At 43.6% G+C, this 25,746-nt stretch overlaps 1 protein-coding gene across 1 annotated transcript; it reads left to right on the forward strand.

Moving 5' to 3' along the window:
* The first annotated feature begins 4,667 nt into the window (after nt 1-4,667).
* Nucleotides 4,668-22,462, forward strand: LOC8040087 (transmembrane protein 98). The gene is made up of 4 exons (XM_042294194.1): nt 4,668-4,963; nt 10,615-10,781; nt 19,955-20,074; nt 22,246-22,462. The coding sequence occupies exons 2-4, from the start codon at nt 10,645-10,647 to the stop codon at nt 22,460-22,462; spliced, it is 474 nt and encodes a 157-aa protein (XP_042150128.1). The 5' UTR covers nt 4,668-4,963; nt 10,615-10,644.
* The last annotated feature ends 3,284 nt before the right edge of the window (nt 22,463-25,746 follow it).

Genomic DNA, 25,746 nt, shown 5'->3' on the forward strand with positions numbered 1-25,746 from the left:
AGAGAGACAGGTTTTTTGTCCTCTTCTTTTTTAACCTCGTCTTTCTCTTTTTTCTTTTTTTTTAGGCGGCTGATCTTTGTGAAATACTGAGTCAGTCATCCAAGAACGTTTATCTTTAACCTCATGCCAGAAAGGATTTCGGGAAAGAAAAAAAAAAAAAGGGGGGGGGGGGGGGGGGGGGGTCCTCAAACTCAAGAAGGTAGGGCGAGGCTCTGGGGCGAGGGTAAGACGGGCCGGGGAGGAGGAAGCAGACAGAACGCTAAAGAGAAAAGGAGGTTTCTCCCTCTCTTCTCCAGCGTTCCGTCAGCTTCCTCATTTCCCGGGCCGTCTTAAACCCGTCCTACCCCTGTGAGTTGCTGAAAGTGCTTTGGACAACCTTCAGTAGCGTTTCCGACGAGGGGAGAAGTGCACGTGCAGAGCTTTAACCGGCGCTCAAGCACGCGCTGCCGTACCTTTGTCTGCATAGTATACAGTGAGCTGTTCTGCTTACTGACTTGTACAATAATAATAGACCTATTGCTAAATTACCCAAGCATCAAGGAGAATGCAGGGATTGGTGTTCCACGCGCCGCACGTGCTCGCCTCAGCAGTAGTAACTTTTCTAAAGTAAATGCCCAAAACAAATTGAATCTTGCACGCGCGTTCGTCAACGCTTTATTTTGGTCATTTACTTTGAATCTTTTATACGGCGAAGGCCTGCGTGTGTGGAGCGTGGAACACCAATCCCTGCATGAGCGTGGAACACCAATCCCTGCATTCTTCTTGATGCTTAGGTAATATATCAATAGGTGTTTTACAAGTAATCAAGTCGTTTTGAATCGATAACGTTTTGGAGTAATTTCGTAATCATTCGGATACATTTATTGGTAAGTAATCACGAGAGTAATCTGCTTACTTCTGGAGGCACTGTAATGACTTGTAATCGTTACTAGAGAGTTTTAGGGAACCGTTTCTGCACTTCCGATACGGCACGATGGGCCCTCCGGTACGAACTGCGCATGCGCTAAAGCGCGATCCAAACCAACGCTTCTTTTTGCGCCTGTAGGTCGTGCGGCTGCGGATGTGACGCATTTCGTGGCGTTTTTGCTGTTTCCGGGCGCGCTTTCTGAGTCAGAACCGTGCGCTTTGGTTTGGACGGGCGAAACTTCGGGCGAGCGCGCACGCGCGCACGCAGGCACGAGCGCACAAGCAAAGTGCAACTGCGACAGACTGGCCGGCCAGACGGCGAGAGAAAGAGAGAGAGAGAGATCGCGTTGCCATGTTGGAAGAGAATAAAAGGGGGGGAGGAGAGGGCAGCCAGACGGCGAGAAACGTGGAGCCGGAACTAGCTTGCCCTCCACCGATTGGCCGGGACACAGGAGCGCCCTACTACGTCACCGCGCGTTTTTGTGCGCGTTGAGAAGTTGAAATTATCCAACTTTCTTGTGCGCGCCCGGAAGGAGCGAAGAAGCGGCGCGACGTCACGAAAATGCGTCACATCCGCAGCCGCACGACCTACAGGCGCAAAAAGAAGCGTTGGTTTGGATCGCGCCTTACGCAGAAGACTCGCGCACGCGCAGTTCGTACCGGAGGGCCCATCGTGCCGTATCGGATATGCAAAAACGGTTCCCTAAAACCCTGCTATTTCCCCCTCCGCTTCCTAACGGTGCGCTTTTGTTCATACAAGTTTCCTAGCAAGGAATCCTCGAACCAAGTCTCCCGACAGAACAATGGGTTACCCGAATAGAAGGTTATAATTCCGCGATTCTTATTCAATCAAATCCAAAACGAAAGACCCGTGTTCAAACCGCTAGAAAAATCTATCGTTTTGAAAATCTGAAGTAATCGGAATAGTAACGGTTACTTTTTTCAAGTAACGGGTCAATTACTTTTCTTGTCAGATAATGGTAGTGAGTCTGTGCCACTCAGCTTGAGTGGCACAGACTCATTATCAACATATGCGCTGCATCCCCCCCCCCCCCCCCCCCCCCCCCCCCCTCCCCGCGTTTTGTCTTCTTCCTTGTGTTCCGCGTTTGTTTTCTTGTGCTCGTCTTTTTAGCGCTTTTAACCATGGTTCAAAACATCCGATTGAGCTTTGGAGGGCGCACCATTCTAGAAAAGGGCTGCCATTCCATGTATTAGTAAGAGCGGGTGGTGTTGATCTAACTGGCGTCGCACTCCGCTCTCCCCAGGTGGCGGGTTCGAATCCCGACCGAGGTGCCCGCAATATGACGGAGGCTTAGTGCGGAGAAGGCGCCGTGTAACCGAGCTTTCGGTTGCACGTCAAAAGATCCCCAGGTGGTCGAAATTAATCCTCAGTCCTCCGCTGGGGCGTGCCAGATGCCCGTCGTAGGTTTGGCACGTAAAACCCCCAAATTTGACTTTTGTCGCACTCCGCTCGAGAATTAAAAAGAAAGAAGCAGGGAGTGGAGGATTACAGGGAGAGCGAATGTAACTATAGGCACGGAGAATTAAAAAATAAAAATAAAAAAAAGGTAGAAAGGAAGACTCGAGAGAGAAGGGAATTATTCCAATGCCCCAAGAACCATTAATATTTCACGCAAAAATCTGTACTTAAATACACCTAAGTTTGAGCTTGCATACGTCATTGCTTTATTAGTCACATATACAGGGTAGAGCACTGCACGGGCCGGAATTTCTAGGCCCGGCCCGACCCGGCCCGGTAGAGACACGGCCCGGGCCCAGCCCGAGCCCGACAGAATTTTTAATTTCTAGGCCCGGCCCGACCCGGCCCGGAAGAGACACGGCCCGGCCCCGGCCCGAGCCCGACAGAATTTTTTAATTTCTAGGCCCCGCCCGACCCGGCCTGATGGGTGTAGCCCGAAACAACCCATTCCCGTTTGAACCCGTCCCGTTTCGACCCATTCCCGAAACGAGCTCCCCATTTGAACCCGTCCTGTTTCGACCCATTCTTTACACGCCCTTCCCATATGAACCCGTCCCGTTTCGACCAGTTCCCTAAACGCCCTTCTCGCTTGAATTTGTCCTGTTTCGACCCATTCCCTAAACGCCCTTCTTATTTGAACCAGTTTCCGAAACACCCTTTGCGTTTGAACGCGTCCCGTTTCAAACTACTTTTATAAGGCCCTGCACATCGCAACCTCTTCGCAAAAAGTCTCCATCGTTCTAAGCCTGGTCTGCGCACCTTTTCTGTCTAAGAATATGTTCTGTAGTAGCTTTACATGTCAACGCGTTCTTAAAATATACAACCCTTTCAGGCAAGCTTAAGTTTAATATATTCCTACTTAACCCCTTAAAACGTTTTTTTCAAGATGGTTCCCAAAACGTGCAAGCGCGGAACGGACTATGTACACTGCGCGACACTGATACCGCGAACACGACGTTGGCTCTTTTTTCGAATTTTACTCCGAAATGGTGTTCGTAGGCACCAAAGTATACCGCTCAAGTCTGTGGCCCAGATGAGCAGTTCTAAATACACTACTAGTTTTGAAAACAGCGTTTTGATTCTATGAGATAAACATAAAAACACGACGATCGCTTGTTCGCGCTAATATAGTGTCGCGCTCTGTGCAATAAGGGAGTCTTAGAATAACGTACTCAAGCACTTTGGGCAAGCTAAAATTAGCATTGCCATAGGTTTTACATCACAACGCTATTTTTACGGTACCCAAAGCGCTTGTGTACGTTTTTCTAAATCTTCCTAATAGTGAACTAGATATTTTTGAGAGCGATGAATCAGACAGGTTGACAAGCATATGACTGGGACTTTATTTTATTTAAAATTTATAACACTGAACCCTCGCCCACACGGAAAAAAGCTTGAAGGCTTTCTAGCTTCAAAACGACTTTTAGTTACTATTTTTAACGACGCTGTAGTGAATTTGCACTTCGCTTTTTTTTGTGTATTCAATGAACCTAAAAGATTAATGATCAAACTTCTTGCTATCAACATGATAGCAAGATATTCAACATGAATATCAACAACAATTTATGATTTACGGCACAAGATTGCCCAAGCACGGCCCGGGCCGGCCCGGGCCGGCGCGGCCCGAGAACTTTTTTGTTCAAGCCCGAGACTGGCCCGGGCCCGAGAAAATACGTGCTACCCGGCCCGAGCCCGGCCCGCAGGCCGGGCCAGGCCCGGGCCGGGCCCGGGCTTTCGGGCTGACCCGGGCCCGTGCAGTCCTCTAATACAGGGTGCTTTCCCAACAACTGAGAACAAAGTAAAAAGGGCCGCATGCCGCCGGGATAACTTTATGGATCACGGCAATCGCTAGGTTACGACAAAAAGAAATGACCTAAAATTTATTCATTACTTATTTTAGCTGACATTTTTTTGGCCGTCGTGACTTCTTCCATATTTTTATTTTTTACGAGTTCCGCCTGTCCAGTCTCTTTCTGTGGTAATTCAGTTTGGCAGGTTTGGCGTGAGAGGATGCTAAGATTGCTACCTAGATTGCTACACAAAAGCTAGCGCCATCGTTGCTCACACGCGCGGTATAAAATAAAGAGGTGAACTGCACGGGCGCTCGTGGCGCGAGGCTGTTGAAAATGCGCTCGGAACATCATCGAATATGTCTCCGTCTCGCTCCTCCAGCGTTCCACGTATTGGACGCACCAGGCCACAAATATTCCACTTTCGCTTTCTCACGCGGCGATGGCAGCGCTCAGAGCGAGCAGTGTGAAGCGAAAGCGTGATTCCAGTTTCGGGGGGTGTGGGGCAACCGAACGTTCCTCGCCCGCTTCTAATTGTTGTTGTGCAAAAAGCGAAGTGAATGAACTCCCAACTAAGTTCCAAACCGTTCACTCGTGTCTGCCCAGTGCCAAGGACCCACAGGGAGCAATCCGCGGTCTCTTTCGGCCTCTACAATGTGACAACCAACTTTTATTTTCCCCACAGCGCGGGCCTGACGCGGGCGCACCGGTCGCAACAAGTTTTCGAGTTCGGTGGTTTCCTTCGATCGCTCCCATCTAGCTTGAATCGAGCTGCGCATTGATTGCCGTGAGTAAATGACCTTCACTTTTTTGTTGTAATTCTTGCAGTTGTTTGCACGCTGGGCGAAGAAGACCACAGCGACCATAGTTGGATTCTAACCGAGCGCATCGGTTGTACTCCTGTCCAGCGCTGTCCTGTCGAACAGGTGAAATAACTTTCCAGGATTCGCTTTTTCTGATGGCGCTCGCTTGGCGTGCGATACTGGTTGTTTTCTTCCGTCGGCTTTCCCCGACGCGTTTTGGGGGTTGCCAATGTCGCTTGTCGGATCTGATGCGTTGATTGGAAGTTTTTTTTAAGTTTCTTTGAACAGCCGCTGCGTGCTGCACCAATCGGTTAATACGGTCAAAAGTTCAACGAACGACGGATGGAATTCTCGAAGATCCTCGTTATTGTACCGGGTCTTTACAGCGTAGAAAGCGGCTGTGGCCATCGCAAACGCTGTCTAGGAAGTTGAAAGAAAAGGCGTAGTCGAGACGCATTGGGGTTGATTCTGGTGGTAAAATCAAAGATTCCACACCAATAGGAAAGGGCCAAAGCGTGCAAGCAGGCTGGTTACATACTAACTCCAGAGGTATCCGACGACACGATCGCGAAAGTGCAATGCACTAAGTAGCCGTTTTCAAATACAATGTTTGAAGTTCCAAAACTTTGGACAGACGAAGCCTCCATTGCATGTTTTGTTTGCATTTTAGCACTTCATTTGTTTAAGATGTGATTAATTGCCTTCCTTTCGACATCATTCCCAAATAATTTGAAGTGTTTAATAGAATATCATTGTTTGCAATGAAGTATCTCAACATACAATTGCTGTCAAGCAACAGATTTTTTTTTTTTAATTCTAGCTAATAAAGCAGCGCGTTACTAAAAAAAGAAAAACCCGAGTTAAAAAAAAAGTTAAAGTTATCAATTTCGCAATCTCGAAATAAAAAGTTATAATCTGTTACAGTGATGGAAGTGCTGTGTCATTTGCACTAGAGCACTATATAGCTCCTTCGGAGCAGAGTAGCTCAATCTAGAACGCCGCCTCTCGGCGACTAGCGGCGAACGCCCGGAGGTTCCAACTGCGGTCAGAAATGCATGGAGAACGTGAGAAAATCGTTGTTTCTTCAGTATTGTGGCGATGTACGGAATGGCAATTGTTTTTGACATAATAATGGAACATTTTAGAATAATTTGCGCTAAGTTTTGTGCCCCGCAAGGACGTGAGTTTTTTTAAAAAATTGCCTGAGCGGCATCATGCAGCAGACGACACGGCGACGTCACACCATTCACGTGACCCGCTCCAGCCAACCCGAAAATCCCATCTCCCCTGCGAGCAAAAATCGTCTGCTTCAAACGCCATTGCCTTGGATATTGCCTTCTCAAAATTCGCACACGCATCCGATATTATTAAAACTTTGATAAATTGTTTAGTGCTTTACTAACTTCACGACAGACTAGTTTTGAAAAGTGTGAACTCGCCGTTCATTTTTTAATCAGCCGTGTTGTGTCGATCTCCATGTATTCTCCCATAGGGCGGGCCGCCTCCTGGAACCCTGAGTACCACGTGACTCGCGCCGAGCCGCTCTGTCGGCCATGTTGTCGGCAAAACACGGGGTTCAAAGGATTGCGCTACTCTGCTCCGTAGGAGCTATATAGTGCTCTAATTTGCACCAAATTGCGCCATGAACGAAAATCTGCTACATCTTGTGCCAAAGCGTCATTTTCACTGTGCCAGGATGGGCTTAAAGCAAAATATAAAAATAATTTAATATTGGTCGGCCCTAATTTTTGGAAAAGTAGAAGAAAAAAAAAAAGGTATTAATATATTTCATGGCGTCTCTACTCGCCTTATAATTTTTTTTCATTTTAGGTCTGAGCACAATCGAAAGACCGAACGCATACAACCTCAAACACACATATTAAAAGCGCGAGTCATGGAACATTCACTGCATCCAATTGGTTTAGCCGATGAAAAAACACGGGTACAGAGAGATGAATGCCATGATGTTACGCTTTTGTGCTGTTTAATTGGTCCCATTGGCTGTAGCGTCAACTTCAGCTGAAATGAAGTATAGATTGTTCGCCAATCGTTCTGGCCGGTTGATGCGCTGGCCGGTTGATCGTCAACATCGTCTGTGAGCTCAGAAACTAAAAGTATTGAGAAAACTTTGCAAAATACTAGGCTGGTGGTATACTGTGATAAGGCAGAACCAGGATCTTGTGCTCCTGGTGAAATCACTCGATCATCACGTCCGCCACATGCCTTCGTGCCATGACCGCTGAGTGCCGTGGCACTTGCGTTGCACCTGTCAACCTTCGCAACATCTCACCACGCATGAGCGTGCATACGTCGGGCTCCACCGCTTTGCACCAGAGTGCTAGGAGCAATGACTGACCTGTTGGAGGGTTAGCGCAATAGGCACGGAATTCATTCTCAGGATTATAACAGACCGACCTTCTTTCTCTCAATTGCAGTTAATATCTAATTATAATTAAAAAGAAAACTGTCGAAAAAAAAAAAAGATAAAAAACAAACAAACACGGGTTTCTATATTTGAATAAATACGGTAGCTCTTGTTCAGCTGTCGAATAAACAAGCAGCAAACTTTGATTTAACTCTAGTTCCAGCGCTGCTGAAGAGCAGTGTCACATTTAAAGCACAAGTGTAGGCTTTCATAATATGTTTCAGTGGTCGTTTTTGTAGTTTATGATATTAGAGTTTTGAGTTTGGCAGGCTCATAAAACTTGCCGTACACGTTTTTATTGGTGCAGCGGATACAGCGGCGTACCAACTTGTTTTTGAGTGGGGGAAGGGGGGCAAACCAGACCCCTCCCCCCCCCCCCCCCCCCCCCCCCGGACCCGGGGGCGGTGCCGACCAGTGTTTGCCCTGCCCAGTGGTGGCAGTTTCAGGGGGGGCAAAACACATGCCTTGCCCCCCCACTCTCAGAACTGGGGGGGCAAGCACCCCCCTTGCCCCCCCAGTTGGTACACCCATGAGTGGATATGCTGGTTTTTGCAGGCATTTTCCAGAAATTATATTTACAGGCCAATTAAACTACCCAGCGTAGAACAAGTGGGAGGGAGGCTTTATCACAACTGAAGGATTGGGCTATGATTTATTTTTCAACCATTTTTAGTACCCATCTTAAATGGGCCCCTCTTTGACCAGGGCCTTATTTAAAAAAAGGAAGGCTATCTGTTCCATTTGCATCCAATTTATTTTTAGCACAAAATGTGATAAGTAATACACTCCAGTATTAAATAGGAACTGGCAATCGTTATCACAGGCAAACTCATTTAGATATGCCATCACTTGTTCTTTTTTTTTTTTTTTTGTTTCATTTGCCTTCGGATGTTATTTGCATAAGCATTCTGGAGGCTGAACTTGCACCTGTACCTGTGAATATTGTGACCATCTGCTCCAAAGTGTTAGCAGCTGCTCCATACCAGAATTTTGAATGCTACAGAACCTGCTATAGAAGGTTCAAGTGCTGCTTCCATTACTGCTGTTAGTATAATTTATTAGAATGGAGGTTTGGCCGAGTTGGTAAGAGTTCACAATGAAAAACAGCGCAACTGGGACTAGAATAAAGATTATAATTGTTACAGTATGAATTCATAATAATGACTATTGCCTTGAAAGCCCAACCAATATTTGACATTGTGAGCTGGCACAAGCTAAGTAAGCTTATTCTGTCTGGAACTTTGGATGAACAAAAAAAAACTACCAAAGCACTATTGTTTGTAAAACGTTTAGGGCATCAATCTCCTAAAAATAAAAAAAAAAAATTGAGAACTAAAATACTGATATATTTGCCACAGTAGGCAAGAAAGTAATGCTGAAATACATATTTTTTTCTTATTTATAATAGAGCTCAGAAATATGTGACAAAAGTATTTCAGAATAGTACTGCACGAGCACATTTTTAAAGCTACAGAAAAGTTTTTGTTTTGAAAATATGTTCTACACATTAATTCCATTTTGATGTGGCAACAGTATTTGATGGCCGGGGCAGATTTAGAACAAGGGGGGGAAGGCGACCCCCCCTCCCCCCCCCCCTCCTTTCCCAAGCTCTGTAAGGGCAACTTTTTAAAAATAAAATTATTAATATACATCAGCTAAAAGTTTAGTTTTTTGGGGACATAGCAAATATTGAGTCAACAAAATAGATTTGGGAAACATTTCGGCCGTGAGGTCATATCTCAGCAGACTCCCTCCTCTGCCAGTGAAATGCCTACCGCTGCTGCCAGGCCTGATCCATTAATCCGCCCCTGTTTGATGAAGAGCGGAATCATTTTTGGGTAAATTACTTCTGAGATGTGATTTAATTACAACTATTTTGCTTCAAAATTAGTTAATCAAAATTACAATTATTAGCACGTAAAAAGTAATTAATTAGTCATGCACTACTTTCAAAAAGTAATGCATTTATTTTAAAATGACTTTCCTTTTGTAGCTACCCAACCTCAGTGATATGTATTACCATCTTTTCTACGTTGAAATATCTTTGACCATTCCCCTTGTCTGCATTTTCAAGATTGGGTACATGGCGTCTTACATTCGTTACTTTTTTTTTCACACACTTTGTTAGTGGTATGATATAGGAACTGAGTTCTAAAAATGATGAGAGTCGGTTGTTTTGTTATTTTGCAACACCATCAAGATTGTTCAAAATAAAAATGATTACTATGGTAGGCACCGAAACATTCTAATGGAGGCTCAAACTTAATTATTCCGGAGGTGGCCATCGTAAGTCGTGATGAGATACTGTACAAATCACAGTCGAATCATCCCCTTTATTCTGACCGTGAAAGGCTCTCATTATATGTGGGGCGTCTTTTGTGCCCCTCGGTGGCCGGCTGCTGCGACTATGGCTGTTTGTCAGTTCTATGTCCAACCTCTGTGTCAGTTCTATGTCACTCTATGTCAGCTCTATGTCAGTTCTATGTTGCCTTAATGTCAGCTCTATGTCTAGTGCCATGTCCCTGGCTCTGTGTTGGCACTTTCAGAGCACCACAATTTGGCAAAAGGGCAATGAGACGGACCCTGAGTGAATTTTCGCCTTACAAGAGAAAACAAAAATTGTTCGTAACTTGAATTCAGCGACTACCGAGGCTAAAAGTAATTAAGTTACAAAAGTATGGCAACAGCCTATTGATAATTTTATTTATTTTTAGCAAGTTCCTGTTTCGCTTTGGATGGCCTCATGCTCAGTTTTTTTTTTTTTTTTTCAAAATTAACTTAGAAAATGTGGAACCCTTGATGTGTGTCACCATAATTCTACAGTCGATTTTATTGTTCAAATGAAAAGTGTCACATAGTGATAACTTTAATATAATTTGCACATGTTGTAATCATTTTGATTAATTGTAATCAGCTGTTGCTTCATCTTGTCCCTAACCATTTAAGGCCTTGTTTGGCTTAAAGGGGCCTAACATTTGTGGTGTATGTATAAATTTACGATGAAAATTAAAAAGAAGTGCAGGAGCTGGTAAACTAACTCCATAGTAAACTCCCAAGACTGGCAATAAGAAAAGAAAAAGAACAACCACACATACAGTCTTAATATATAGATTTCTTTAGAACAAAATTATTATAACTGCTATATTATGATCCCTGTTTTTCCCAAGCTCTCAGGATTGAAGTGCCGGGGCCTTTGTTGGTTACATGCAGGCAGGCTTGAATGGGCCCGGCCAACCAAGCATGGATGCCGTGGTAGCGGTTGCCATTAGTGTTTTGGCAGTGGTTTTTGTCAGCTCCCTTGTGGCTCTAATCGTCGTCTGCCGCCACCGGTACTGCTCTAACAAGGACCACTTGAGCAGACAGCTCCAGGACTCCCGGTGAGCATACTCGGTAAACTGTAAGACGTGCATACATATCCTATGAATGTTTTTTGCTGACATCTATAAATGGCTAGAAAAAATGTGCTCAATATTCATAGATAAGCAGAAAAGTTGTGGATTTGTTCCTAGAGGTACTTGTTCTCTCTAGGTAGAAAGCTATACCTAGCCTGCGGACTTCTGGGATTATTTACAAGGCTTGTCTAGTTTCAGGAAAAAGGACAAGTTTAGGTTTCGTAGATATGTAGGCATTAAACCTTCATTGATAATAACATGACGCACACCCAGCTCGATGCATGTGGAGCGAAAGCTCGCGCTGCAGAAGCCAGGGATCCTGGGTTTGAGCCCCACCCCTGCCCGTTTCGATCTGAATGAGCATCGTACCGGCGTGCGGTTGTGTATCACTACTGCGTGAGTACAATAAAGATCCCAGGTTAACAGTCGTACTACACTGGCAAAATTGCTCATCTACAGTGTAAACCAGTGTGCCCCGTTCTGGCAGACCAACCTTACGCTGTATAAATCACTAAACGTTCAATTTTTTTTTTTTTTACTATAGCATGAGGGTTTACAGTGTAATATGTGTGCGCTTACTCTAAAATAGTGGAAGCTGCTGTATAAATATTGTCAATTTGACCTCGCTTCTGATCATGCTCTTCGAATTCACCCTAGTTTTTGCTTTTCGATTTTGTTCTTCACCACATCAAGCATTGAAACTTCAGTTATTTTGGACCTTTATACGAACCTATACAACACACAAGGTGCATCTTTTTATATCTGATGACTTTCAGTTCATTTCTCAGGTATATCTGGCACATTTGCATAGAAGGGCTAGTCATTCTGATTTGATGCCGCAGCTGTATGTGGGAGCATATCACTGCATGGAAATTATTCACCGTAATGTTTTCCATACATGCTTTTCATATTGTAAATTTCTCAGTTTGTTGGCCCTCATCTCGTTTCGCAGTCTACAAAGCCAGTGAGTTTGAGTAGGTATAACTGCTACAAGATGTTGCACATATGCTTGCAGTTTTGCAAGGATTGAAAACAAAATAGATATTAGTGAATCAGCCAAGTTTTGAGGCTAGAATGGGAGTGTTAAGGACAAGCATAATATGCAGCTAAATTTTAAGATATACCTTATTTTCCAATGTATAAGTCGCAGTGTTTTTCAAAAAGTTTTCTTGATGTGGGTTATACACTCTGTGTGATGCGACCGGCGTGTTGTTGCGCGGCTGTTACCGAAGGTAGGCGGTGAGAACCCCAGCGAAACGAAACCATGCATGCCGCATACATTGGTACACATTGAAGTCCGAGCGGTGCAGTTGCGCTGGTTTGATGAACTGCTGCATCGTCAAGTGCTCCAATGGTTATGCGTCATGTCTCGTGGAAACAAAGTTTCATAGTTTTTCAACTGGGCGATGATTTGTGGGACAGTGACAATGGTAGACCTGTGCCGTACGATGCCAGAAATTTGGCCTCCCGATCATGACTGACTGTGTCAGTGCCGCTGACATATTCTACACTGCCGCTTTGCGCTCTGCGTTTTAATGCGTTAGCATTAGAGTGCACGTTTTGACGAAAACCCGGCAGTGTCCTTTGTTTGTCAGCGTTGGGGAGAGAGGGAGACAACTTCGAGAAAGCCTTATTTGCTGCAATACTTCAGCAAAACAAAAACAAAAAAATATATCTGAGTTTTTACAAAAATATTTTAGGAAACAGCTTGTTCCCTCCAGATTGTTTTCTCAGCTTCTTGCACTCGGTGCCGCTGTTGCCATTGCTTCTGAGGCCGGTTCCAAACAAAGTATTAAAGGTCTGATTATGATAATAATGTAATTAAATGCAGCACTATTAAAGGTCTCAGTCGCACACCAAAAGTGAAAAGCAAAAATCAAAGGTCTCAGTTGCACCAAAAGTGAAAAGGGAAAGAAAATATATATCTATTCAATGACGTAAAGTATGGCCTTTGAACTCGATCACAGTTCGCGAGTTGTTTAACGAAAGTAACTTTTTCCTTTGGTGTTAAAGTGCGCAAGGTGGTGATATAATTTTATAAAAAAGCGGGCAAGCTTGTGTAAGACAAAACACATATATACTGACATGTACAATCAGATCTGTATGTTCCTGTCTTGCTCAGTCACTCTCTTTTTCTGTCTGTGTGTGTGTGCGCACGCATACAAGTTTTTGTTCGTTTCATGCGCATTATGATATGCTTGCATGAGACGCCACATACTTAACGAAAGAAGTGAAAAATAGCTACAAGCTCACCTCTCCGATTAGCGCAGAAGTGCACAGCATTTCATCGTGCTATACACTTTCATTTAGGGATGCCGCAAACTTTTTTCGAATCGAAGTTTCAATGATTGAATCAAGCGGTTCGAAAGGTTCTAAAGATTTCGAATTTTCTAACTTTCCATATCGAGAAATTCGACGGAAGTCGAATTTTCGAACTTATTAAACTAAGAAGTTCTACGCTTTTCGAATTTTCGAACTTATTACGCTGCAAAATTCGATGCTTGTCGAACTTTCGAACTTGATAGACTAAAAAATTCGATGTTTTCAAACTTTCGAACCTCTTGCACTGAAAAGTTCGAAGCTTTTTGAACTTTCGAACTTCCTACGCTAAGAAATTCAATAATTTTCGAAATTTCGAACTTATTAATCTAAAGAATTTGAAAATTGTCGAACTCTTGATTCCTGAAAAGTCAAAAGTTCGACGAACTTTGAACTTTTAAGGTAAAAGTTCGAAGTTCGTCGAACTTCGAAAGACCGGCGGGTGGTTTCATTTGGATTCAAGCAGTGTGGTACAGTCGTAATTTTTTTTTTCGCAATTTTGCATGGGGTGGTCATTCCTTGCAAAAGACAATGCCGTTTATTTCAATCATCTGGCATGCTTGGTTTTAGAAAAATAGATTCCCAAAGGAGCGAGGAAAGGACGACTGGTTTTTGACAATTGTCGTTTGTGCCATATTTGAAGCACGCTATAGCCGAAGCTATTTATGGTAGAGATGTTAAACTTTCTAAGAATGATCTATATATAGCCTAGGTGAGTGTCGTCTTAAGATATGATTATTGTTGTTCAAGACGAATTTCGAATAAATATCCAAACATGTACCTACGAATAATTATGCCCTAAACTTTGTAATTTTTTTCGCCTACATTGTTTGGGGTATCGCATTTAAATTAACACCAGAGACAGTACATATCATTACCATCTGCAGAATACAAAATAATGTATTTCTTGGGTTTTTTTTCACGTTGAGGAATAAATTAACTCATGGGGAAAGATTTCTAAAATTGTTCAAGTTCAGTGCGTCATAAAAATTTTTTTTTTCTTTTTCTCATTTTACGTTTTAGGGATGTGTTTCTTTTGGCCTGTACACATTTTGGTAGGAGAAACTTGTTTCATAGTTCTGGGCCTCTGAATATGCAAGAATACAACACTTCCGGCGGGTTCTTGATAGTTTTTGTTTTTCTCCAGCTTTTTATTTTTGCATTTATTGTTATGTTTATTTATTGATTGTTTTTCACCAATGGCACTGTTATTTAGGTCGAAAAGACATAGCTTTGAACTTTCGAGCCACCGAGCATGTGACGAGTAGTGCCTCCTGATAACGAGTTTCTAAAGGACTGTTCACACATGCAGCGGAGCACTACAAGCCCATCGCTGACCTCATGCTAAGCACGTGCTGATGGGAGCGTTCACCAACTTTGTATCGCACCGTCAAAACTGTTGCTCATGGCATACGATAAGCACCTGACGGCACATGAGCAGCGTTACATCAGCGCTTCGCTGCATGTCAGAATCGGCCTTAACAATGACTATCTACACAATCTTTTATGCAGTGAAGAGCGGCAGTAGCTATACATAGGCATAAAGAATTTCAGATGAAAATAAGCTCGACCATGCCCTCTTTCCCCGTATTGTTTTCTTTAACAGTCCGAAATATCTGGGAGGGGGGGAAGGGGGGAGAGACTGGAGCTCCCCCCCTTCCTTCCCCCCCCGTTTTTCCTCTTCGGACGCCACTGGTATGGTAGAACGCCCCTCGACCTCAAGTTGCGTCAGCTTCTGTGCTTTTTGCTCGGCGTTTCTTCCGCCCCAGAAAATAAACCTCCAAAGCAATTACAAACAAAAAAATTCTCAAGGTGCAGGCGAGCTGGTGTATGTTGATCATGATGCAAAATCCCGAGACTGGGAATGAAATTCACAAGATATAGTGTAAGAAGAAAGAAAAAAGGGGACAGGACAACGTCTCAAACTCAGCTGAGCTGAGTTTGAGACGTTGTCCCGAGCTGAGTTTTCAGCTAAGTTGAGTTTGGGACGTTGTCCTGTCCCCTTTTTTCTGTCTTCTTACACTTTTTCTTTCAAATTTCATTCCCAGTCTCAGGATTTTGCATCATGTACAAACTAAACTTACTATATGCCAGCGTCACTCGGGCGGCGTTCGATCGGATTACTACCAGAGTGCAAGGGGGTAGAGGGGCAGTTTGCCAGATCACTTCAAGGTTTTTCTGAACCTCAACCACCTGCCTGCCCCTGGCCGTTTCGAACTGGATGAGTATCGTTAAACAGTGCGTTCGTAGGATCACTACTTCGTAATGCACGTTAATGACCACCCCGGGCTGGTGGTCACAATTGCTGATCTATTGTTACACGTCACTGCACTGTCAAATATTCCAGCACATCCGGGGCACTCGTCGTCTCATTTAATTGCCTGACCAACTTCGCGCAGTCTAAATATCACACCCAAACTTTTCTAAACCTGATTTCGTGCAAACCAGTGAGGCGTGAAAACGTTATTTGAAGCAAACTGTGGCGGAACATGAAAACCGGACTTCAAACTTTGCGCACTTAGACTTAAAAAAAATTGAAAACCTTCGAAGTTTTCTTTTTTTTTTTTCGAATTTAGGCTTAAAAAAGAATCGAAACCTTCTAACTTTTCGAACTTTATGTAGAAAGAAATTCAAAATCTTCGAATTTATCGAACTTTATGTCTTTAAAAATTCGAAACGTTTGAATTTTTCGAAATTTAGATCCAAAGAAATTCGAATCTTTCGAATTTCAAATTAGGGAAGTTCGAAATATTCGAATTGAGTGAACCTCAAGTAAACAAATATTCGAAATAATTGAACCCAAACTTTTAGAAACCGTGAAAGCTTCAAACTTTTCGAATTCGAAACCCCACAATTTTGGAAAGTTGCAAATTTTTCGAATTTGAACCTCCCTACTGTCGAAAATATCGAAACTTTTCGAAATCGAACATCAGTTCGGTTCGAAAATATCGAAACCTTTCGAATTCAAACCTAGGGTGGTTCGTGGCATCCCTACTTTCATTTGCCTGATGATATTTTTTTGTATTAAAAACGAAATACATTTACATGGACGGCATCAAGTTACAAGCAAACAATAACAAACACATATTTATGGTATTAGTTTTGGAGGAAATTATTTTTGTGAAAAAGGTGTTTTCATGGAAAATAATTGTAGTCATATTGGTATGGCTTGAATCACGATTTAAATTGTCTTGATTCTTTTTTTCTTCACCCTGAACTCAGTGAATTTGGGGTAGATTAATTTCAGAATTATGCGTCGATTTTGTGAAAGAGTGCAGTAATTGCACCTTCTAGAAACCGGGAAGGTTTTTAGTCAGAAGCCGGCATGCAGTGTGATTGATAGAAGGTGTCAAATTTATTTTCTGAGATATATAGAAGCAGAGAACAGCAAAACGACCTTAGGTCTGCCCTAGCCCTCATGCAATGTCACCTTCAATGTATCAGCTCAAAAAGCCAAAGTTCCGTCCGTGCGTGCTTCCACCCAGGGCCGTAACCAAGGGGGGGGTTAGGGGGTTCTGACCCCCCCCCCCCGAAATTTTTTTCTGGGTACGGCCCTGGTCGGTGCACTGGCAGCCAGCCGGTTTTAATCTCCACCTCTGCGCACGCGCAGTGGCGCCGGTTGGCTACCGGGTACCAAACCGGGACCGGTTCTCCGGTTTGCTGTAACTCTTCATTATATGCCACCGATGCACATGATTCATAGGCGAAAATAAGACAATCGACACTTTCAAAATGGCCGCCGTTGTCCCCGAAAACCCCCCCCCCCCCCCCCCCCCCCCCCCGAAATTTTTTTCTGGGTACGGCCCTGCTTCCACCGCCACAGCTTCGCAAGCGAAAAGGCGCCACAGGCTGCTAAACGCATCTCATTGTCGAACGCCAGCTCTTCTGCTAGTGGCGCTACGTGCATTTTTCAAAGCGCCCCCTATAGTTCTCACACGGGGCGTATACAACAATGCGTCTTATGCACATTTTTTTTTTTAATTCACGGTGCGGCACAATTTTTTACAGTGAAGCTGTTAAGGGCTAGTTTCCCCAGTTTCGTGTCCGTGGACAAATAAATCTCGATACAAAACTCTGGACAGCTACCACCTTTTTGGAGCGACGGCGGCAATCTTTCCAGCCTTTCCACTCTGGTTTTCACCACAGTGGAAAGGCCGAATTTCTCTAGGCGTCGTTCTAGAAGTCGTCCTCGAGGTCACCCTTGACGTCGTCGCTCAGGTTGTCTGAGAGGTTGTCTGAGAGGTCGTCCTAGAAGACATCCTTGAGGTCATCCTAATGTCGTCCTCAAGGTCATCCTAGAAGTCGTCCTCGAGGTCATCCTAGACGGTGCCCTTGAGGTCATCCTAGAAGCCATCCTTGAGGTCCTCCTAAATGTCGTCCCTGAGGTCGTCCTAGACGTCGTCCCTGAGGTCGTCTTAAGCGTCATCCTCTAGGCGTAGCCCTTGAGGTCGTCCTAGACGTCATTTTTGGTGTCGTCCTTGAGGTCGTCCAAGAAGTCGTCCTTGAGGTCATCCCACCATAGTAGCAATATTCGCTCGAACTAACATTTTTAAGTATTCATTTTTTCCACGCACTATTACGGATTGGAACGCCCTCCCTCGTGACATCTTTTTTGCCCCCGACTTCAATGTTGCTCTTGAGAGTCACAACTTTTGATTGTTCTCCTTTCTTTCTGTTTGTACGTGCATTTCTTTTTAATTTTTTTATTGTATATTAGGCATTGATTATGGAATGTTTATTATGCTGATGGCGTTCATAAGTATTTATGTCGATGTATAAGCAATAGATAAGGTTGCCATGTGTTTCTTGTTTCTCATATGTATAGTTTTGTTGTTTGTATGTACCCCACACCTGCAGGGGCCTGTTCAAGGCCTGCAGTATGTCTAAATAAATAAATAAATAAATATAGCTTCGCTGATCTTAATAATTGGGGCTTGTGGGGATATTTTGGCAGCATGTAGTTGGTCAGCCATTTCAAAGATGCGACGAGTCATTCAGTGTAGACGAGAAATTTAGCCAATGCAATACAACCGCTTGCCTGTGGTTCTTAACATGCACCACGCAGTAGTGGTACACGACTATGCTGGTACGATGCTCATCCAGATCAAAACTGGCAGGGGTAAGGAATGAACCCAGGATCCCTGGGTTCTGCAGCACAAGCTTTCGCTCCACGTGCTCCGAGCTGATTTGCGCTAGCCCACTCGGCCACCGATCCCCCCCTTCGCTGATCTTTCTTCTTCACTAGACTGGAAAGGCTGAAAGATTTTTTATGCGCTGCACGTCATCTTTTGTAGAGCACCGTAACTATGTAGCCATAGGTGGTGTTGCCCCTTCCAGGAGGCACTGCTGTTGCATTGCTCTTCTACTCTACGCTCTAGTCTATCTACACTTTTCATAACTGACTCGGAAAGTGAGAAATTTTTCCGGTGTCCCCGAAGCGGCTCTATGTGGATGGGCAAGACAGTGGGAATAAATCTTTTACAGCATGTGATTGACGTTGCCTAATTCAGGCATGGTTCTGTATTTTGCTTCAGTCCAATAACACTGAAAGGTAAGGAGGCTGGTATACACGCATTGCAGAAAATTTTCTTACATCTTTTTTAGTTTTCGCTTGATGAGCACCATGCTCCAGCAGTGTTGCTACATGTAAAAGGAAGGATTGCAGCTAGCCAAGCCAATCTTTTAGCGGTACCCAAAGAAGTGTGCCAAGATTTATCTGTCTGCCTGCGCGTCGATGCTCGCGTCGTCTCTGTGACTTGGCCAAGACCATGCCTAGTTGTCCAAAGCCTGGTTCACGAGTGTCTGAGCCGTTAAACATTCGTTCGCTCAGCATGTGTACGCTCGAATAATGCCGACTGCCTTCTCATTTTGTGCGTTTTACGGCCTTTTGCTGCGAAACATTCAATTGCCCTCACCAGACAGCACCGTGGTGTGGGCATCTCTCGTGAGTCGAAACGTCCAGAGTTGCACATCAAACAGCACGTGCAATCTAGCCGTTTGTGAGAAACTGATTTCGCGATACCAATGTGCACAGAACAAAAAAACTCATCACATGAACCGTGCAAAAAGGTGCGACTTACATACAAACTTTTCTGTGAAAAAGACTCAATATATGGATGTGCGACTTATTCAAGGGTGCGACTTATAGTCCGGAAAACACGGTGGCTACATTGTGTGCCATATGCCATAGTGACAGTTAGGCAACATATGATTTGAAGTCTACAGGGCTTCGTCCAGCCCTCCTGGAGGGTGTAAACAGCTAGATCTGGCAGAAACACCGAGTTTTGCTAGTAATAAAAAAATGGAGAAAAAAAAATTTGGTGGAAAAATTTTAGGGAAGCCTGATATTGCTTTAAATAGACGATTTAACGAGAGACGGAAGAGCTCCCCTTTACACCCCTAGGGGTGTAACTGTTTCTATGCTTGCCGACGGCATGAGAACGGCAGGGAGGTGCTTCAGTTGTCCCGACAACAGCGTGAGCAATTCCCACCTTCGATAACGCTGCTGCGTCTTGTGTGCTTTGAGCGTGCACGTGCAGTCGAAGCACAGTGAAAGGCAACAAGTGCATCTTGGATCACAGGCAGTTGAAAGAGACGCCCTGTCATCCTGTCAGTAACTATAGGACAGGTGGCGCAAACCACCGACCAATGCAAAAGGTTTAGCCACTACGATATATATCCATTCAACCATCCATCCACACTTGTCTTCAGCACCAACAAAAGCAGCCTTTATCACTTTCTGTGTTGGCGGCATGGCTCCTCCCACTCTTTGTGGATGAGAGCTGTTCCGAAAGGACAGGTTTCCAAGCTGTCCTTTGTTCTTTTCCTCCTTGTACCAGGCCGGACATTCACCTGATCCACAGCCAAAATGAGACGGCCGACATGGAGCTGGACGACGTCAGACTCCACCCCGACATCGAGAAGATCCTGGCAGACGAGCAGTGGGTGGACGATGCCACGTACGCCTCTTGTTACACGAATCAACTTTCCCAACAACTGCTGTACTTGTTTTCACTTAACAAGAGGCGTAGTGAAGCTTTCGAAACTAGGAATTTCCCCTGCAAGGCGAAACTAACTATAGAAGTTAACCTGTTCACACATGACTGTCTTGTTTATTTGCCATTCAAGGCATCCGACGACCAAGCGACGTTAAAACATTGTCTGGATCAGATTAGCCAGTGGTGCCTTCTTTGGCAAATGCAAAGTAACTTCAGCAATTGTCTATTATACTCCGACATCAGTAATAAAAAGAACATAAGAGCATATCCCCTTTTCATGCAGTATCAATTATTGGACATATGGAACTGACCAAAGTAGAAACCTTTAAGTATGTAGGAGTAACAATAAGTCAAAATTTGAAAAAGCAATCTCACATTAAAAATGTCTGTGCAAAAGTGTACTGCAAATTATGTGGGTTGAGACGCAAACTTAAGGATGCCAATGCGGAAGTAAGACTTGCAGCGTACAAAACTCTGATACGGCCGACACTCCAGTATGCCTCTGTTGTTTGGGACGCCCCTTTGCTAAAACCAACATTAACAAACTAGAGAGAGTGCAAGAACAGGCTGTTTATGCAATCTTATCACAGGTTGACTTCCCCGCTTATGAAAATGTTAAACGCGTTCAGGCTTGAGCCATTTGGATTAGAAGAAAAATAGTATGCCTAAAGTTTCTGTTTCGGATTTTTCATGCTCAGCTAAAAATACATTCTGATATTTATCTTAAACTTGATGCCAATAGGTTGGCTCCTTTAAATCATTATAAAGCATTACAATCATATTTTCCCAGAACTGATGTGTTTAAATACATTTTTTTGTTAAAACGCTAAATGACTGGAACAAACTTTCTGAACACATTGTTAGTTTTATAAATGTGTCTACATTTGAAAATGTGCTTCAACATTTTTATTTATATTTAAGCACATGAAGCTTCCACAATCTTTGCTATGACCCATGTATATGTCCAGCAATGTATATTCCTTTCCTTTGTAATGTTCTTCAGTTTTTTCTTGAAGTTTGCATTGTGACGCTCTAGGTCGTGCCTTCAAAAAGTGTTTCTTTTTCTTTTGTATGTGCTTTTTCAGTCTTCAAACTATGATACATTAGACTTGCCTTGAAATAAGTGTTTACATTTATGTTAACAGAGATCTAACTATTATGTATGCTATATCTACTAGTATTTCAATCTCCCTGTAATGGCCCATGGCCCTACAGTATCTGAAAATAAATATGTAATAAATAAAAAAGATGTGGTGCAAATACAACAGCTATGGTTCCCCAAAGACGTAACAGACGGCAGAACCTTTCAGGGGAACTTTAGAATGTGTGACTACAGCGGCCCTCTTAGGCATAGGGATCAATATGGGCTGCCTCGATGACTCCGAGGCAAAGTGCCGGCTTACGGATCCCCAGGTGGCAGGTTCGTATCCCGGACAAGGTCTGAAAACATCTGGCACGCCCTCAGTCCTCCGCTGGGGCATGCCAGATGATACCCTTCCTTTGTTTGGATCGTAAAACCCCCAAATTCAACTTGTCTCGTAGCGGTTGGCAATTGTTAGAAACGAAAAAGGAATGGGCCAGATGGACAGTACTTATTTGTGTATCCAGTTTATCAGCTGCAGCGTCCAAAAAGCATTATCACGGGAGAGCGATAAAGGCACATGAACATTTGATATGTTACGAATTGCCTCTGCTTTATAGTCGGGTTTTAACTGCTCTTATATTTCAGTGTATGTGCAGTAATCGTGTATCAATTTACAATCGTGTGGTATTCATGGTACAATGTGCAATTGCATCATAGTACGTTCTGCCCATACACATGAACAAACAAGCATTATTGAACTCGGCTACAGTCCTGTCTCATTGACACAAACCCAGTCAGTGTGGATAGCTTGCTACATAAGCAAAAGTCTTCAGGGACAGACTGGGCAAATGCAGGCATTTTTCGCCTCATTATTATGGACAACTCAAATTACGGACAATTCCTTTTTCAGGAGCGGAGGCGTTCGTATTAACAAGACGTCACTTTATAAAGGAAAGAAAATTCGTAATATGGAAAAGAGAGTATAGTAATCCCATTCGCCTAATGAGGACCAAAGAATCCAGTGATTTGAAAGCATCTCGCTCTCCAGTGGCCTGGTGCCCCACTGCCTGGCGGTGCTCAAGACGTGCCACCAGCTGACGGAGCGCCTGGTGACTGTCTCGGTGGGCTCGGTGAGGCGTCCTGCCCAGTCGCAGCGCCAGATGGTGGAACTGGCCCAGCTGGCCCAGAAGGTGGGCCCACGGGTGGACGACGTGGTGCGGGCTATGTACCCGCCACTGGACCCAAGGCTGCTCGAAGCACGGTGAGCCTCTTGCGGTGAAGAGTGACACACTAAAACATTGGTCCTCAAACATTTTGGTCTTGAGGCCGTCTCCTCATTTGTAGCCAATTGAATCCCTTCTGGTCTCAGCGGGGACACAATAAAGTGGTGCAGTAGCTTACTGACCTTGTAGACAATAGTGCCCATACTGAGGAGCGTTTGACATGTAGTTATATGCGTCAATGAATGGCTCACATCTTCTGAATTAAACTCGAAGAACACTTTACTTAGAGGAAGGAACGGTCGGGGAAATTTGTGAGTTTGGGGAACCCTGTAGGATGCCTCGGGCAACTTCTGGGTTTCTAGTAAGAGGTTCCCAAGAGTAGCCCTGAGGGTTTCTTTTGTATTTTGTCAGCCGTTCCCTCCCCTCGGTAGTTTTCTTCCAGTTTAAGCACCATTTCGAAAACGTTAAGTCATCCGTCGATGCGTAACTGCAACAATTCCTAGTATGTGCAGGATTGTTTACAAGGTCTGTAGGCTTCCGCACTGCTGTATTGCACCAATGCCAAGACTGCGGGGAGGAGTTCGATCGGGCATTCTTCGAAATCTAAATATCTGAGAACCCCTGCACTACCGCAAACTACCGGAAAAGCGCCCATTCAAACTTTGGAGATAATCACAAAAAATGGGGGATGGGCGCTTGTCCGGTCAGCAGTTTTACATAGAAATGTACTGTGCGTATTTTCTCAGATCTTACAAATTTGTGAATGGGCACTTAATGTGGAATGGGCGAATGAGCGGAATTCTACATTATACTACGTTTCTCCTTACGATCGGTCACGGTGAAGGTTAAGGACCATTGAAGCCAATTCAGTTCCGTTAGAGTCTTGAGTGACCTTCGGGAGGGGCATAGTGACGCACACGGTGGACAGTCACGTGGTAAGTTAACGGCACTGGGTTGGCTCGGATGGCTCGTAGCATCCGCCGCAATCCATTCTTAGGTGAAACTCTGGCCACCGAGCTTGGTCACGGATTGTCAATAAATGTCCAAGCTTGTAATGATGTTTTGTCCCTTCTATGTTATACATGTTGCTTTCCTTTTATCAATGCGACTTACCGGCACGCTTAAATTCATAGAGTAATGCCGTATTTACACGATTGGAAGTCAACTCAATGGTAAGTTGACCCCCCCACATTGCACATCAGCAAAAAGAAAAAAGAAACACTTTAGATGTGCATTTTACAGCGAACACGTGAAAACGGCAAAGTATCTGTTTCGAAAGCCCAACCTTCAACACGCGATCGATGTCTTGTGGCGTGCTTTGGCTGCGCATGCACGTTTGAGGTGCATGAAATGGCCAGATGTTATCAAAACTAGGAAGTTCACGCTGGAGGCGGGACAACTGAAACTGCTCCCTGTCGTTCTCACTCCATCCACGACTAAGGTTTTCCCGCTCATTTTAATCCAAGGGACGGCCAATTTAATCCAAGTACCATCAAATTTAATCCAAGTGCCACATAGTTTAATCCTTGCGCTACCCAATTTAATCTCTGGGTCAGTCAATTTAATCCACAATAAATATATGCACTTATTGTCTTCGGTGGTCATGTTTGCTTACACATCTGGTAACTTAGAATAATTGTTTATACAATTAGATTTTTTGGGGGACAATTGATCATTTGATCCCTAATGTGATTACTTGGAGTTACTAGTCCTACTATTGACGAGGCTTAGTTGATATGTTGATTACTCTTTTTGTAATATTGAGTTATTGTGGTGCGCTCAAATTTATTTTAGCTGAATGGACGTTTTGTTTAACCTTTCTGAGTACTCGATTTAACATTGCTACAGTTCAGATGATACAAGTACAATTGCAATTTATGATTACTCTTTGGTTATTTTTTGTTATTATACCTCCAATTGATCTATAATGAACTCAGTTGACATTATTACTCTTTTGATTACTTCGAGTTACTTTTAACCCAGTGGACTTGAATTTGACCGAAATGACATTGGGATGACTCTTTTGATTACTTTGAGCATATCTTCATACAAACTCTTTTATTATCAGCCTGATGTATATTATGATTACTCTTCTGATTACTTAAAGTTACCTTGACCCAATGGATTTGTCCTATTTCACAATTTGGTAACTCTTCTGATTACTTTGAGGTCACATTCAACCAATTGGTCTTTTAAGAGCTTGATTCACATTTTTATTACTCTGTAACAGGCTTGAGCTGAGCTAGTTGGATCATACTTCAGTTAAGGCCAGCTGAACTAGAAAAAAACATACACATAAAGAAAACACCACTCACACCGCTGGACTAACAACTGTTTTTCTTTTTTTCCCTCTTCTACTATGAGCCCCACTTGAGGGAACAATTCTCTTTTCCTCTTTTTTGCTTCCTAATTCACTCTTTTGTCCCAATTAATCCTAATTCAGCTTAATTGAAATTGTAATGAGACTTGATTATTTTCAGCTAATTTTTAACCATTTAATTTATTGTGGGCATAATAGACATGATGATTAATTTTTTTCATTTACTAAAAGCCAATGGGCTTTAAATCTACCCAATTAACATATTGGTGACAATTTTAAATACTTGGAGTTATTGCACCACCAATTTATCTATCATGAGCTCAATTTTCATTGCAATTACTCTTGATTATTTCGAGTTGCTATTGACTCAGCAAAACATTAATTCAGCTCAATTGACAGTTTGATGTTTCTTGAATACTTCGAGCTAATATCGAACCAATTGCATTCTTATGAGCTAAATTTGCATTATGATTACGCTTTAAGGTGGTTTGAGCTGCTATTCACCCAGTATTTTGATTACTTTGGGTTATTATACAGCAAATTTAATAATTATTAGCTATATTGATTTGATTACTTTTTCAATTACTTCTAGTTACTTTTGAGTTACTACTTTATACTTCACTTCAATTACCCCGGACACCAGAGGGCGGCGTCGGACCAGAGGTCCTCCCAGTGATCGCTTCTCCTCGTCCGACGGCTCCCTTTGGTGTCTGCGATACTTCCGAGGTAAACAATCTTTAATTCCGATATTAATAGAAAAAATCTAGAGCCCTTTCCCTTCACGCGAAGACGGAGGACCAGCGAAGCTATTTTAACATCTAAGGCGATGCCTAGAGGACGACGTCTGAGACGACCTCAGTGACGACGTCTAGGATGACCTCAAACACCACCTAGAGGATGACGTTTAGGACGACCTCAGGGACGATGTCTAGGACGACCTCGAGGACAATGTCTAGGACGACTTCTTGGACGACCTCAAGGACGACGCCTATGACGATCTGAAGGA

Source organism: Ixodes scapularis, unplaced genomic scaffold, assembly GCF_016920785.2.
Source record: "Ixodes scapularis isolate PalLabHiFi unplaced genomic scaffold, ASM1692078v2 PGA_scaffold5__190_contigs__length_132052651, whole genome shotgun sequence".
Classification (NCBI taxonomy): domain Eukaryota; kingdom Metazoa; phylum Arthropoda; class Arachnida; order Ixodida; family Ixodidae; genus Ixodes; species Ixodes scapularis.

What these genes read in the sequence shown, in the direction of transcription:
- LOC8040087 (XM_042294194.1), top strand. Translation starts at nt 10,645, where the DNA reads ATGGATGCCGTGGTAGCGGTTGCCATTAGTGTTTTGGCAGTGGTTTTT. An exon ending in AGACAGCTCCAGGACTCCCG is followed by an intron (nt 10,782 to 19,954) that starts GTGAGCATACTC and finishes TCCTTGTACCAG; the next exon opens with GCCGGACATTCACCTGATCC. An exon ending in CAGTGGGTGGACGATGCCAC is followed by an intron (nt 20,075 to 22,245) that starts GTACGCCTCTTG and finishes CTCGCTCTCCAG; the next exon opens with TGGCCTGGTGCCCCACTGCC.